Here is a 17,154-nt window from a genome sequence, read left to right as displayed (position 1 = left end):
CTCTTGACAGATGAAATTTCAGTTTGTGACGTCACCTGTTGCCGGGTGGCCCTTAATTGACCTGCTGAGCCCGCTGGGTGGGCTCAACAAGGTCAATCAAGGGAAAATCGCGTGGATTGGCCGGACGTCGATGTAGGCGGGACTACAACCCGAAAGTTGTAGTCCCGCCTCCTTCCAGACAGCTTAATGAAAATCGACCCCAAAATATGCAAATGTTCAGCTGACATGCATCTAGATGTGCTATATCCATGAACTGATTAATCATACATTGTGTTTACATTACAAACTATTTAGGTAACAGCATGCAGTTAAGTATTTAGCAGTTCAGGGAATAAATTAAGCTGAAAATATAAAAGTTAACTCACTGACAAAACTGCCAAACATGTGTGAAAAAACAAGCCTTTTCTGAATAATAACCCTTCTCAAGCTCACCATTCCATTCATCATTACATAACTAGAAGCAGAAAGGAGGAGAAATGCTGACAATGTTCTAATTTCCCAGTCAAGATAGTCAAAGGTGCGACTATTTAAAGTATTTCATACAACACTTTTGTAACCAGCTGCTTTGGATAATGTAACCTACCCATGAACACATACTGGCAAACCTGCCCACAACAGAAGGCCGTGCCCATACTGGTTGTGGTTCTACTGGAACCACCAGTCTTCCAAAAAGTAAAAGAACAATGGTATCTAGATAACAAAAAAATTAGATAGTATATCGGTGCATTGTAATACACCTTCTCAGTAAATCAGAATGACCTGAACTCGTACTGATGTTCAATCAGGCAGTGAAAACACCATTACGTGGATTATGTTGATATTTGATGCCCTCATATCAGCTGCTGGTAATTAAGGTCCCAACCTTCCTGTATAGAGAGAATCTGGGTCAGCACAGAGGGCAGCAGTGAGCACGCATGAAAGTGAGAGCGAGACAGAAAACACAGAGCATTTATGCAGCACACCTCAATGTCCCAAAATGCATTACAGCAAGCTACAGGAAACTTTGGTTTATCCGGAGGTTGTATGGCCGGAAACCTCGATCTAACGGCAGAAATCAGCAGCTGTTTTGTTAGGTTTTTTTTCTTCTAGCAGGTTTTTTTTCTTCTCCTAGCATTTTCTTTTTTTAAAAACAGTCAGTCTCTGGAAAGCCTCTCTGAAGCTGTTGCTAAGCTACAGAAACGCTTCCACGGTACGGGCCGACTGTTTACAAGCTGTTGCTAAGCAACAGTGTTTGTTGTCAGATACAGAGATGAAAACCTCCGTATCCTTCAACATTAGCGCTGGTCTGTCCGGAAGTTTTCATAGATCGGCATCACGCCAGTCCCGTCGGTGCCGGATATCACGAAGTTTCTTGTACTTGCCTGCATGTCTGCTACATAATCTATCTTTCTGTTATGTAGACAAATATGGCAGCCATTGTCCGCATAGCAGTATCTCACAAAGAGCAAATAAATTAATGACCAGATCATTTGTTTTTGGTGGTGCTGGCCAAGGAAGGAATGTTGAGCAAACTATTAGTACCATGGGCACTCACCTGGTTATGCAAACAGGGCCTCCGTTTAACGTCTCATCTGAAAGAAGGCACAGCTGACAAAGTAGCACGCCTTCAGTTCTACACTCATTACAGCAGATTATGTTCTCAACCCTGTAGTGGGGCTTGAACCTAAAACTTCTGACTCAATCAGGAGTGCCACCACTGAGCCAAACTGGTACTTATACAATTGATCTGGACTTAGGAATTGCAGGAACAATATCAATGTTTGCAAATGACACCACTTTGGGGACCATGATAAGGATTGCGACTAATTGCAGGACATAGGTAAGCTAACAGGATGTGCAGACAGGTGGCAGATGAAGTTCAAAGTTAAACAATATGAAATATATTTTGGAAGTAGGAATAGGGGAAAAAACACATTTCAAATGTTACCATTTGAAATGAAGTAGACGAGCAGTATGGCACATATATGCAGGACATTAACAAGTAGATATCATAAACAAGCCAAGTGGAATCTTTAGTTTTGTATCTAGAAGCACAGAATAAAAAAAAGGAGGTAATGCTTAACAAAAGCAAAATGCTGCGGATGTTAGAAATCTGAAATAAAAACAGAAAAGGCTGGAAATAGTCAGCAGGTCAGGCAGCATCTGTGGAGAGAAAAACAGAGTCAACATGTCAGGTCGATGACCTTTCGTCATCAACCTGAAACGTTAACCCAAACAGAGTTATGTATAAAATCTTACATCGCAGTTTTGACACCCCATTATAGAAAGGATACAAAGAGAGAGTTTGCTGGCTGCTTGAAAGAGAGAATATTAAATGGATTTATTCTGCCACTGGCACAGGAATGGTAATGCAGGAGTCTGGAATTTTAGCTGATGACCGTCATTCCGTGAGTATGGCCTTTAAAAAGAAAGGTTTTTGGCAAGACTGCATTTTTTGGCTATCTATAGTTGCCCCAAGAAGGTATTGATGGCCTTCTCCTTTAACTTTTGTCATCTCTTTAGCACCGTTTCTTTCTATCCTATCCAACTAATCTTGAATGTTGATATAATTTCTGCCTTAATCACTAACCCTGGAAGTGAATTGCACATGCTCACAACTCAGTGTGTGAAGACGTTACTTCTGCCCACGGTTCTAAATTTCTTACATCTTGTATCCATGGCCTCTCATTCTTGACCCCTCAACTACTGGGAACAGCCAGTACTATCAGCCACATCCCATCCTTTCGTAATTTTAAACATTTCTATCATATCGGCCCATAATCTGCATTGTTCTAATAAAAAAAGAACCAATTTTTCCAAGTCTTTCTTTGTAGTTGTATTTCATCATACCAGGCAGCATGCTAGTGAATCTACATTGTACCGTCTCTAAAGCCTCAATACCCTTCCTATAGTGTGGAGCCCAATATTGCACGCAGCACTCTAACTGAGGTCTTAAAGTTTAATATAAGCTCACGTCAGGTGGGAGGCAGCAGAAGGCAGGAGCGGACAGAAAAAGGAGGAATTTATTACAAATTATGTAGCTTTGAACAATTTTTATTTTGGACTTGAGAAAAAATAGCAAGTCAAAAATTTTCAGGTGAAATATTTTCAGGAAGCATATGGAGTGATTTGTGGGTGAAACAGCGCCACAGAGTGGCCAGATTGACTAGTTCACATGGGCAGTTTTAATCATTAATGTGTATTTAGAATTTATAATGGTAACAAGCACAAGAGAGTGCAACAACAGGAAGTAAGGGTTTGTAGACAGAAAGCGTACACAGACATAGTTTTTTTAATGACAGACAGAAGGGATGTGAGCAGGAGAGTGGGATTAAATTGGTGGCTCACATTTAGAAAAACATTAATACAGGCTTATAAACCAAAATGTGCCATTATTGTGTTGTAATATTCTATAAATTCCTGATTTCCACTTTGTCAGAAAACAGGTACATACCCACAAAAAAGATCATAGGATGCTGAAAGTTTCTAGAGGCTGGTCATAAAGCATATAAGCCCAGAAAGTTTTCCTGTTTGCTGCTTCTCTTTCCCCACCACTGGGACAAGGATAATGTGGTTGGAGTGGGGACAGCGGGAAGAGATAATGTAATTTCAAGATCTCACATTTTGGATCATGGTTTTCATTGTGACATACTATCAGGCTCGTGTGGAGCACACACATGGACCAGTTGGGCCAAAAGGCCTGTTTTGTGCTGTAAATTCTAGTAATCCCCTCAATATCACTGTTCAAAATCACTTTCCTGCACATTCAAGAGAAGTTTATAGCGTTCAGATGACATATCTCAAAATAATTTTACAGTTACCACTGAAATCTGAACTCTACTTGCACACAGCCAAGGATGATTTGTCTTACAGTGTCATCTCTGATGGCAAGAGGACTGCTGGAGGCAAACCAGGCAATACTTGTGGCATTCAAGACACAGGCTCACCATAAAAAGGGTTTTCACCAGTGTTTCCAATCACTCAACTATAAACAGCACAAATACCCTCAAATATAAATAGTTGCCATCAGTGGTACATAGGTCATGTTTTCCCATTTTGCATCTGGTCCCAGGCCCACTTGTACAAGTCACCAATGCATTGCTGGTCTACACAAATCTTCGAGAAAAATGAGAGTTCCAGACTGGCAAAGCCAGAAATGTGGAATTTGTAGATGCATAATTATTCATCGTCACTGAATCTCACTGAAATATAAGCAGGATAAATTTGACAAATAAACTTGGTTATGTAATACCCCTTTTACATTATCAAGAAACCACTCATTTTTGTGGTACCAAACGACACAGGCACAAGATGATTATATTTGCTGCAGTGCTAAACAAGGTACAATTTGAATCAAACCGGAAATATAATATAAAGCAATAGGAATTTCCTCAATATCCTATGGAACATAAATTGAGACTTAGCACTGATCACACTATTTAAATCAGGACAGGTTTAGCTGGATGAAGTATTTTAAAGGCACTTTAAGCAGCCTGTTTTGTGCTGTAAATTCTAGTAATCCCCTCAATATCACTGTTCAAAATCACTTTCCTGCGCATTCAAGAGAAGTTTATAGCGTTCAGATGACATATCTCAAAATAATTTTACAGTTACCACTGAAATCTGAACTCTACTTGCACACAGCCAAGGATGATTTGTCTTACAGTGTCATCTCTGATGGCAAGAGGACTGCTGGAGGCAAACCAGGCAACACTTGTGGCATTCAAGACACAGGCTCTGCATTTGCCCACCAACACGAGCCCCGCCCCCTCCAACACCAACCCCAATTGCTGTCAAACACAAACTACCCATCTCAAACCCTATCAAAAAGTCACCATCAACTCCCACTCAAAATCAAAGGGCCGAGCCTATCCTGTAAAACAGTTAACAGACTGGTTTAATTTGATAAACAGAAGTCTCCAAGAAAAGAAAAAGAGGAAAAGGGAAAGAATTACAAAAAGATCATTGGCATAGTGATGTTCTTTACTGGGTGGCTGCTTTCCAAGCTTTTCTTGCCTGCTTCTTCCATCCACAGCAATGCTTTTTGAATAAATCTAAAATTAGAACTGCTCCAAAAGTATTTAGAATAATTTTAACATGACAAATTATTGTAACATTTGTTTTACAAAAAAAGTCAAAACTGGCAAAAATTCTAATCAAAGTAAACCTCTAGCTAATTAACTCTCAAGCATTAGAGAGTACTTTGGCTTCATTATACTGTACACAGTTTAGAAATGCAGTCCCGCTCTACAATAACTCTTCAGCAGCCTCACAATTGCACTTTTGATCCTCCAATGTAGCACTTCAAGTACTATTCCAGGGTACAGTTCCGTACAATCCTCTGGGGTACTACAAAAAGGAAAGCATTCTTCACGTCAACCTAGACAGTCCATGCCAGCTGGCTAGTTGACCACTAAACATCATAATTAAGCACAATTCAGGTCTCACCCAACACCTATGCACATTCAAGCAAGAGCCACAGTACAGCAATCAGGAGAAGGAATCTGGCCCGTTTCTGCTTTCTAGCTCAGGAATGTTGAAGCTACTTACAACAGCATTACTGAAATCAGCTCGACTGAAAACTGGGCAGCAAATCTAAAATGTTCCTGGCCTGCAAGGCTCAGTTTCACAATAGCAGCTTCCAAATTTGGTTGTTGATTACATTTGCATATGACCAGCTCCTAGTGAAGCTGAAATAAATATTACTGTACTATAATTTGCTAGTGCCACACCCATGGCATTACTCATGGTAAGTTGGAGGATACACTGCTAGAATGACAAGCGCATCAGACCACGTAACAATGGCCCAAAATTTGCGATCGATGCCTCCGACCTGTAAAAAAAAATCTACACATTTACCTGGTGGCCCGGAGACTTGCGATCCTGGGCCTCTCCGGGTATGTGCGGACAGAGCCCCACGTATCCCAGGGGCGCATGCGGTTCACAAGCGCCCCAGGAATCACATGGGTCAGCGCAACCAATAAAAGAAGGGAATCCCCATTCATACTTATGGGAGTTCCGTTCCACCACTTTTACTAGGCGTAAGAATTTCACGAGCATTCAGCAGGCGGAGGCTGGGCAAATAGCGCAAGCCTCCACCCGCAGAGGCCCATCTCCCGGGGATACGGAGGATCTGCCAAGAAGATTCTTGACAGATCGCAAAACCCGGAACTTGCGCGGCTCCTACGAGCGCGTACACACCCCATACGGGGGGGTCGCAAAATACGGCCAAATGTATTATTCTGCTATTAATGTGCGCAATCTGGCCATTCCCTTTGCAACCACAAAAATCATATTCCACTGAAATGGCATATCCGGAGGTCAATTCGTTTTTCTTTTGCTTTGCTGGTTTACTGGCAGGTATCCTATCTGCTGAATTGTGATTTGTTTTTATTCTCCGAATTTATTTCAGCCAGGTACAAGAATACAAGTGTCACGAAAGACTTGGCTGTGCCATCTTGCGCCTAAGCACTCTGGACTTTTAAGTGGAATATGTCCCTACAGGGAGTGCACATGCAATCCACATCAAACAAACAAAAACTCGACTTGTATGAATATCTCTGCAACTTGGTTTAGAGACACAAGCATAGCGACAGTTTCTGCACATGCCAGACACATGGCTAACAAAGTGTTGTGTTGCTTTAGGTCTAGATTCAATTTAAAAGCTCAGTTCCACCCAGATGATATCAAATGAAGATGGGAAATTCCCAGGAAAATAAAAGTGCATTCTAACCCTTCATGACTCCATTAAAGCCACATAGTTTTACTTCTTTGTTTCAAAAACAGTTACTGTCCTCAATGACATTCCAGCAAGACTTCCACTTATAAAGTACCTTGTTCAGTGCTGCAAAATCCTGAACCTGTTGGAATGTCCTCAAGTTCCAGTACGATTTTCAAGCTGGAAACAATCCAGCAAGCAATGTGCGAGCAGCACGTGGGAGGACACTGCACAACATACAGCCCACAGTTTATGTTCAAGTGTTGGAGCTGACATCGTAATGCCAAGGACCGTAGGAATTTTATAACAAGTAACCACCAAATTAGTTTTGAGATTTGCTTTCAAATTACTAGAGCACTTTTAAAATTTAGAGCACACAAAAATACTTGAAGTTGCAAGCATCCCAATATTTATACAGCGAAATGCTTCATTGCTTAATATCAGGAAAAAGAATCATCAGCACACTTTGGCAACAAGTTGTTAAAACAGCAAAGCCACCACAGCATGATGCTTTGCATGAATAGGATTAAGTACAAATACTAAGATATGTTACATATTACAAAGACCATGAATTTTATTTCTCTGTGCTGCCACACTACATAATTAACCAGTAATTCTTTTAGGAAAGAGCCTTGGACATCCCTGTTCAATCTATGTGCACCACAAGCAGAATTTCTGCTCTATTTATACAAGTTCCTGAGACTTCATATTTTAAAATGGGGATTATCCAAACTCCTTTAATTTAGATCTCCACAGATTTGCTTCAGAAAGTCTACATTCCAACTCTCAAAAAGTGTGGCATGAAGACTTTATTTGAATCTTGAAATGTTCGAGACTTGGGCTGCAAGCTTTGATTCCAAGACTGCTGCTAAGGAAACACGGTTCATAAGGATAAGACTATATTACATATATCCATACGTCATTCCCTTCCTGATCTGAGCTGAGCTGTTATGTCAAGCTAGGCACTTCCCCAGAAGAGTGAGGTTAGGCGGAGAGCAAGGGGCCAGGCATGGAGTTGGTCCAGGAGCAGCTCAGGTGTGGGATCAGAAAAGGCTGCTAATTACACAAACATAGCGTTAAAGTGTCCAACAAGCAGTCATTCCCGATGAGCAGCAAAATGTTACCAGATAAGTAACAGAGGTTTGGTAGTCACATGGTTTCCACAGACTGGGTCTCAGCTTGGTTGTGGTAGGACTGTCATCTTTGAGTCAATAGGTTGAGTTCAAGCACCACTCCAGGACTTGGAGAACATAATTAAGGCTGGCAGCAATGAGGGAGTGCGTCATTGTGAAGTACTGTCTTTCGAGTGAAACTTTAAACCAAGGTCCCGTCTGCTTGTTCAGGTGAACGTTCAAAGATTCCAAGGCACTATTCGAAGACAACCAGGGGGTTCTCCCCATGCCCTGGCCTACATTCATTTGTCAATCAATACCACTAGAATAGACTAGCTGATCATCAGTCTCTGCAGTTTGAGAGACTGTGCTCTGTACAAATTGGCTGCCATACTTGCCTGTGCAAATGGAAACCATTGACTGTGAAGTACTTTGGGAAATCCCGAGAACATTAAACGTGCCCTATAAGTGGAAATTCCGGTTTGCTTTTCCTACCATCTTCAGATCATTAGAAGTGGGCAAGTATGCAGGGTTGATAATTTCAATATAAATAGATCTATCTCTTATTCAAAAGTTTCATGTCTATACACACTTTCTGTCTATTAAATCTGTTATGTTTTTAGTCACTTTTGTATCACCCTTTTGCACGTGCAAATTCCTACGTGCACACTTATAATGGAAATACCCAATGTAAACTTACCAAATTGTAATTACACCCTCCAACTGGTGGCAGTGCTGTAGTGCCTCAGTAATGGCATCTCCCAGCTCCACCATCACTTGTGGCACTGCAGCTTGAAATATCAATTCACAGGAGCTCAATCCTTGTTACAAATCGACAGTGGGCACAAACTACACTGAATTACTGGTGAGTTTTTTAAAACTTTACTATTTTTAATATTCTTTCCTTTAATTTGTGTACCAGACTGCTTAACCTGGCCGCCTGCTTACTTTTTGTCTTAAATGCCTGCCCTCATCCGGCTTGGAGTACGCCCCTTCTCAGTTATTAATCTCAGCAGAGTCCTGCTAAAATTTGAAGGGCTCGCAGGATACTGGCCTGTGTCCTGGCCCCATCGCAGCCATGAGGAGTCTCAATCGTTGAGATAAAGAAAGTTATGCGGTGGTGGAGTGCAAGTCAGGGAGAAGTGTGCTTTTTCCTACCACAAAAGGCGATGGTGCAGGGATGACAGGCAAGTAGGGAGAAAGGAGACCAGAGAAAACCCGGTTGAAGACCCAAGGGATTTCGATGCCATGTATAACATGGTCAAGAGGTGGCTGAGTGTGTGCGTGCCAGGGGGCTGAAAAAGAGACAACAGTTAACACGAAGGATGACGGGGGAAGGAAGGAGAGGCTTTTGAACATAGAGCAAGAGGGCTGCGAAAAGTGCTATTTGAAGAGGAATGCTAAACTGTGAGAATTGTTGGGATGGGAATATGGGGAGCATGAAACCAGGCGGCACAGCCTTGGTGAGGAGGAGGAGTCACCATCTGTGATCCTGTGTTTCTGCTTAGCCCAGGATGTCGAGGCATCCCTCCAGGATGAGCCCACGGACAAAAAGCCGTATTTGGAGAGGGGAATAAAAGTGAAGAAAGGCGACCTTTCATTTATATTAACATTCCATTCCATCACAAAGTGCTGTACAAGTGCAGTCACTATAGTTATGTAGGCAAATGTGGCAACCAAATTGTACACAGCAGAATTCCACAAAAAGTAATCTATTTTTGGTGGTGTTGGTAGATGGTGGAAATTTGGCCAAAACACTGTGGGAAATACCCTGCTCCTCTTCAGATATTGCCATAGGATATGACATCCGAGAGGACATATGGGGCCTTGGTTAAATATCTCATCCAAAAGACAGTATCTCCAACAATGCAGTATTCCCCATACTCCACTGAATTGTCAGTTGGGATCATGTGCTCATCCTGGAGTGCAGATTGAATGAGTGAACCCACAACCTTCTAACTCAGAAGCGAGTGTGCTACTAACTGAATCAAGCAGACACCTGGAGAGACAGGAAATTCAAGGGATTAGCGCCAGAGAAGCGAGATGGGCAAGGGACATGCTGGGATAAGGGGCATTGGTAGTTTGGCTCTGCTCCAGCAGTCACCCTTTAGCAAAATCCTCAACAAAGATAAGCATGTCCAGCAGGGATAAGAGTCTGGAGTAGCAGAAGGAATGGAGTTTAACAGGGGAGTAGCAACAAGTGGGCCAGGGAGCAAGGTGGAATGGAGGTGGTCAGTTGAGTGGAGGGGAACAGATAGGGTAGATAGAGAGAAACTATTTCTGCTGGTTGGGGATTCTAGGACTAGAGGGCATAGTCTAAAAATTAGAGCCAGACCGTTCAGGAGTGAAATTAGGAAACATTTCTATACACAAAGGGTGGTAGAAGTTTGGAACTCTCTTCCGCAAACAGCAATTGATGCGAGATCAATTGTTAATTTTAAATCCGAGATGGATAGCTTTCTGTTAACCAAAGGTATTAAAGGATATGGGCCAAAGGTAGATGTATGGAGTTAGGTCGCAGATCAGCCATGATCTCATTGAATGGCGGAGCAGGCTCGAGGGGCTGAATGGCCTACTCCTGTTCCTATGTGTAGGATGAGTAGAGATACGGCAAGAGTGAAGCAAAGAGATTAAGGTTGGAGAAGCAGAAGACCTTGGCTCCAGGACAGAAGTCATTTTGCATGCGCAATGAAGACAGATGCAACCAGGATTAAGGCATTAAACACTGAACTCCAGCAGGAAGAGTTCTGGTACAAGAACATGATAGGGATATACTTCAGCCAGCAGGTGGGTTGGAGAGCAGTCCAGGATTCACAGTGGTCAGAAAGTCTGGGGTGTGGATGCAAATCGGGAAGTCCAGCGTCTGTTTTAAGATCGGGAATACCCAGGGATCGTAAAAAAACAATAATGAAACGGTGGCCAGGGTCTGCATGGTAGCTGCAGTGTAGTCCAAGAACTATATTACAGCCAAGGGAAAGTCGAAAAGTAATCCAATGATATGCACAGTGGTTGGAGAGCCCATGGTTGTGGGTAAGCCAGTATGTCAATATAGAAACCTCTGATGGCAGGCAGGAATCAAAGAGCAACAGAGCACAGTCCCATCAACAGAGGAGTCCCAGGTGGTCCAGCTGACCAGCAGAGTCCAGAAAATCAAGAGCAACTGAAAATGGAAACAGCATCCAAGTGAACGGGCCAAATTGCAAATGATACCGAACTAACAGAGTCTATGGTACCAGGAAGCAGATCAGAAATTACAAAACAAGTTGGTTAAAATAGTTAAGTAGATAGAACAATGGCAGATGAAATTTAATGCGTCAACTTTGGCTCAGTAGTCGCAGTCTCACCACGGAGTCAGAAGGTCGTGGGTTCAAGCCCCACCCCGGAGACTTGAGCACATAATCTAGGCTGACACTTCAACGCAGTACTGAGGGAGTGCGATACTGTTGGAAGTATCATCTTTCAGATGAGGCGTTAAACAGAGGTCCCACGTGCCCTCTGAGGTTGACGTAAAAAATCCCATGTGGCACTATTCACAGAAAAGCAGGGGAGTTCTCCCGGTTTCCTGGCCAACATTTATCCCTCAACCAGCAATACTAAAACAGATTGGCCCGTATTTTCTGATCGGAGGCTTCCTGCGTGCGGAGGCCTCCGATCTGGAAAAAAATCTACGGACTTACCCGAGGGCTCCCGAGGTGTGTATACTTCCGTTCCTGGGCCTCTCTAACTCGAAATGAGCAGGGCCCGCGTATCCCAGAGGCACATACGGTTCGCAAGCGTCCCTGGGATCACGTGGGCCATGGGAGCCAATAGGAGAAGGGAAACTCCCTTCATACACTTGACAGATAGACCTGTCAAATATATGAATGGAGATCACCCCAAAAACAGTAAACCATTAAATAATTTTTTTTTTTTTTAAATCACGTTTTTAAAATGAGTTGAAATTACAATAAATTAAATATTTTAAACAAAAATTAAATTTTTGGAAAAATAATTTAAGTTTTTTACAGGGCTAAAAATAAACTTACCTTTTTTTTTAAAAAAAAAGTATTTTTAAATGATAAATGAGTGAATTTTTTTTTTTTTTTACTTTTTTCAACTCTTATGCTGGTAAAAGGAGGCCTTACGCCTGCTTTTACCAGGCGTAAGATTTCTAAGGGTTTTCTGTGGGCGGAGATACTCTAGGGCATGCATCCGGAAACGCCGGTTTTCAGCGCATGCGCGGTGCATGCCTGAAACCGGCATTTCCGATGCCCCTACGGGTGTGTACACAGCGCATTCACACCCGTAGGGATCGGAATATACAGCCCGATTAAATCGACATGTATCTCATTTCCCTTGTGGGACCTCACTGTGCACAAATTGGCTGACACATTTCCCTACATTAGAACAGTGAACAGCGAGTATGCTCGAAAAATACTTCATTGGCTGTGAAGTGTTTTGATTCCCAAGATTGGGAAAGGTGCTATATAAATACAAGCTCTTTTTTCTCTTTCTATAAATGGGAGGTGATTAAGGATGGAGTACTGTATATTACTGCTCAGAACCAGGAGGAGGAGAAAGTATTTGGGAAGATAAAGGGTCGGACTGGGGCAGCTAGGAGTGGAACTACAAGAAACTGATGCCAGAGTTGAACAGCAGAGGTGGGCCAGCACAGTTTGTCTACAGTATTGAAGAAATCGAGCACGGCAGGAAGGGACACTGAGCTGCAGTCACCAGGATATCATTAGTGGCTAAGGCAAAGTTAGTTTTGTGGGCTGGTTAGAAATCAGTGGAACAGAAATAACAAGAGGGGCCAATGAAGTATACTGCATTGGAGGAGGCCATTCATCCAATCATATTTATGCCAGTTCATGGCAGGAACAATCCAAAACTAATCCCACTGCCCTGCTCTCTCTCCACAGCCCTGTATCGTTCACAGTTTCAATAACTTATCCATTTTCCCCTTAAATTATGTCATGGTCTCTGCCTTAACCACTCCCCATGACAAAGCAATCTACGCTCCAACAACCCTCTGCATAAAGAAATGTCTCCCAAGCTCTCTCCTCCTTCTCAGTGACAATTTTAAATTGATGAGCCCCTCCTCAGTTGCTTTAATATCCTTTCTAGAACAAGGCACCCAAAACTGTACATAGTACTCCAACATTTGCTCAACCAATGTTTTCTCCCAATTTATCATTACTTATTTTTTAAATTTGTATCCGAGTCCCCCATTTATAAAATCCAACACATTGTTGGCCTTTTTAATGCTTTTATCTACTTGTACTTACAGTTTCACTTTAAAGGATTTGAATCCCATGATTTCTGTATCAAACATATCAATGTCTTTCTGTTCAGTAGATACTCACATTCCTGGTTCTTCCTCACAAAATGCATTACCTCACACTTGTTCACATTAAATTGCAACTGCCATCTTGCTGACCCATTTGTCTTCCTGAAGTCTTTTATAGTCCTCCTCGCTGTTTATCAAAACCACTTACTTTTATATTAGCAAACTTTAAGATTACGCTCCCTAAACCCAAATCATCTATATATACACCAAGTACAAACGTGAACCCAGCATTGACTCCCGGAGTACACCATTCCCAAAGCTCTTCTCCTATCCAAGCAACATCCAATTATCCAAATTCTGCTGTCAGCAACTTTCTATATATGCTGCTACATTCCCAGTTATACGACAGGCCTGAATTTTTCTGACAAGCCTCGCGAGACATCTTATCGAATGCCTTCTGAAAATCCATATACTCTACATCCACCGCAATTCCTTTTTCATCAGGCTACTTTTTCAACAAAAAAAAGCAAATGTCAAACATGACTTGCCATTAACAAATCCATGCTGGTTGTCTTTGATTAAACCATGCATTTCTAAATGCTCACTAATTTTATCTTGAACTATGGATTCTAAGAGTTTGTTCACAACTGACATTAAACTAACTAGTCTATACTTACCAATTTAACAAAGGTGTTGCATTCGCTACTCCCCAGTCCCATGGCACAACTTGCATATCCAACAAAAGACTGAAAAATTGTAGCCAATGTCCCTTCTATCTTCACTGACTCCTTTAAACAGGGTGCATGCCATCAGGGCCTTGTGACTTATCCACCTCGAGTTCTGCCAATTTCTTCAGAATTCCTTTTCTACAATTATCTCTAACAATTGTATCCTCCGAGTACACCTACATTCTCACTTCCACCATCATTTGTAAAAACAGATGTAAAATATTTAATATTTCTACTACCCTTTTCATCCTCCACAAGTAATCCTCTTCTTTCATCTCCCAGTAGTCCTACCCTCTATTTTGACATGCTTATTAAAGCCCTGAATAGTCTTCTGATGTTATCTGCTAGTCTTTTTTATATTTCCTGTTTACCCTTCTAATCTCCCTTTTCTCACCCGCACTACACTTTGTATATTCCTCATGATTTTCATTAGTGTTGTTAGCCCTAATTTTATCACTTAAGTTTGTTTAGTTTACATCTCTCTCTATTTGTCCACTGAACTCAATTCTTTGATGGCCCCCTTCAGTTAATTTGGGCCAGATCCTTTAACTTTGCCTTTTTCCAACCCAGTGCCTTTAGCTTTTACTCAATAACCTTTTTATTTTCTTACATTGAACATAACAATGTTCTGGTTCCTATTTTCCAATTACTCATCAGTTATTTGCCCCATATCGTTTCCTAATAAAAAAAACAAAATGCTTGAAACGTGCTGAGCTAAGCAGAAGTCTTGATACATTCAGAAAAGTATTCCCCACTTGTATTATCTTTATTCCAGTCTCTCTTGGGTCTAGTTAAAATTATCCAATAGTATTGCCCAGCTATTCTTAGATCTCCCTGAATTGTCTGCAGATCACCCTCAGCTCCATTGTTTGGTGGCCTGTAATGAGAAGTCTACCATTTCCCTCCCACTTCTTAACTCTATCCAAAAGGATTCTGTTGTAGTACAACCCTCAGAGTATCCTTGCGTTCTAGCACTGTTATAGAATTATTTAATAACACTGCCATTCCAACTCCTATTTTTGCCACCCTATCTCTCCTAATATTGTTAAAAACAGCAATATTAAGTTCACAATGAGGTTCTGGATGGGGAGTGTCAAGCTTGCAATAGTGTGGATATTTTACATAGCGATAAGGGGAGGTTTGGTTGAAGAGTGGGAAAGTTAACCCCACCCCCAATGCAAGAGGTTGAGGAGGAAGAAGAAAATGAGGCAGCTTGAATAAAGCTAGCACCATGTGGTGCAGCAAAGAATGCCCTTGCTGTAGATGGGGAGGTCAATTGAATGCCCAGGAGGGACAGATGTCTGCGATGGCAGCACTAGTAGGAACTTAGATCAACAAGGCATAATGCGAAGAATCAGTGAAGAGGAGAGCGAAAAGCAGAAACCAGGAAAGAAGCAGTGGAAGCAAGTCGTGAGGAACAAAGAATATAGAAAGCAGGAAAAAGTCCACTGCAACAGCCAATGCAAGCATGTCACAAGCAGTGACAAAGGATTACTGATGGATAATTAATTTACTCTGGCATCAAAATCTCAAACTGTCAAATCCATGCAGCTGTCCGTAGAAAACACTGGATTCACGTAAATATATCGAACTCCAAATAATTTCAGAACAGGCAACCATCAGCTCCATCCACTGTGATAGTAATTGATGCCATATCAATGCTGGGAATACACTTTTACAGGTTTTAATATAAATCACAAAAGAATCAGAAGGGGGGAAATTTCAACTTGACAAAGTCGAAATCTTAACACTGCTCTCTTCTGCAGATCTTGTTTACAAGCCAAGCTACATTTATCACCAACATGGTTATACAGCAAGATATTATGGGCTTATACATCGAATCGCTTAATACATTAAACTACAGCACATGCACCATATATGCAACTAGAATAGGTAGTCACAGATGGCCAGATAGAGAACTACAGTATTAAAACATTTAGGATTTCTATCTGACTGCAAACGACAGGAGCCCAGAAACACACCTGATGCAGTCCAGCATGCACTGCCTAAGTTTAACAAAAGTTGCCGGCCGTTCCCCCGCGCAAGCATGGACTCACCTTGCAGGGGAAAGGGATGGTGGAAGCCACCTTCTCCATGGCCAGGTTCCTGATGCTGGGGGTGAGTGGGCCCCTGCAGGTCGGGCAGCAGGAAAGTTTCTGCCGGCATTGGTTACACACCAAGTGCCCGGCCTGGCACTGCAGGATGGGCGGCAGCACATAATCAAAGCAGACGGGGCACTCAAAGAGGGAAGTGAGTTCGGGCTGCGGCGGGGTGGATCCTCCTGCTGCGGCCGCCGCTGCTGCTGCCGCTATTGATGGATTGCCGCTCCCTCCTCCACCCGCTGCGGCCGCCGCCGCCACAGCCGCCGCCGTCGCCGTGTGCTTCCCCGTCTTCCCGCCGCCGGCTGACGAGGGTCGGCTCATGGCGAACGAAGCTCCAGCAGGCAACGCATTCAAAATAACGGCTAAATTTAGTTTGAAGACTGAAGTTACTCTCAGAAGGTAAACAACAATTTCCCCGGCTAAATCGCGCCGCCAGCCGCACGGCCTGGTCTTTTCCTTGTTATTAACGCCATTATTATTATTATTTCCGAAGCCAACGTCCCTTCTCACGACCGTGCGTAAACATGGCGGCAGCGCTTCATCGTGTAACCGAATAGGGGGGTGGGGCTTATTCCCTTGGTTACTACTGCCAATCAGAGTCGGCCTCGCTGGACAACAGTGTCGCTGATTGGCTCGGAGTGGGGGGTGGGTCGTTTACGTATTGACTGCATCACGTGAGGGGGAGACGTCAGCCTGTACAACGCGCAAAGCTTCCCGGGAGTTATAGTTCGCCGGGAGCTGGTCTGTTTTCATTTGGTTCTGGGAACGGAATTGGAAGGACTCCAACTCCCACAGTGCATGGAATCAGCGCTGTGGTTGCCCCACGTTTCAACTTTGTTGTCATGTGCATTTACCTGGCCCTTTCTCACTGAAATCATGCGTCAGTTAGTGTTACTGCATTTGAAGATAACTTTGTTTGGCCTTTTGGGGAATTACAATCTAACTTATAAAATAACAAAGTGAAAGAAGTATAAAAGAATGATTCGATTGCCAATAATTGCTGTTTAAAATGTAAAAGGAGCCTATTTGGAAATATTGTGGTTCTCGTGCTTATCCAACAAAATGTATACATGTATGTCAGCCATTAGCTTTTGAAGCAGAACATAAGAACATAAGAAGTAGGAGCAGGAGTAGGCCATACGGCCCCTCGGGCCTGCTCCGCCATTCAATAGGATCATGGCTGATCCGAACCTAGACTCACGTCCACTTCCCTGCCCGCTCCCCATAACCCCTAATTCCCTTATCA

General features: G+C 42.6%; 1 protein-coding gene across 1 annotated transcript in view; it reads right to left on the bottom strand.

The window, feature by feature from the left end:
- The window catches only part of siah2l (seven in absentia homolog 2 (Drosophila)-like), a 46,121-nt gene extending 29,669 nt beyond the window's left edge, over positions 1 to 16,452 (bottom strand). Inside the window, exon 1 of the mRNA XM_085997045.1 lies at positions 15,864 to 16,452. Coding sequence (XP_085853171.1) covers positions 15,864 to 16,229 — 366 coding nt within the window. The 5' untranslated portion in view covers positions 16,230 to 16,452. The remainder of the gene's footprint in view (positions 1 to 15,863) is intronic.
- Positions 16,453 to 17,154: the final 702 nt, after the last annotated feature.

This window comes from Somniosus microcephalus, chromosome 1 (assembly GCF_052327205.1).
Source record: "Somniosus microcephalus isolate GS21.2 chromosome 1, FLI_Smic_1.0, whole genome shotgun sequence".
In the NCBI taxonomy this organism is placed as follows: domain Eukaryota; kingdom Metazoa; phylum Chordata; class Chondrichthyes; order Squaliformes; family Somniosidae; genus Somniosus; species Somniosus microcephalus.
The sequence above is the reverse complement of the archived record's forward strand: the minus strand, read 5'-3'. Positions and strand labels throughout refer to the sequence as shown.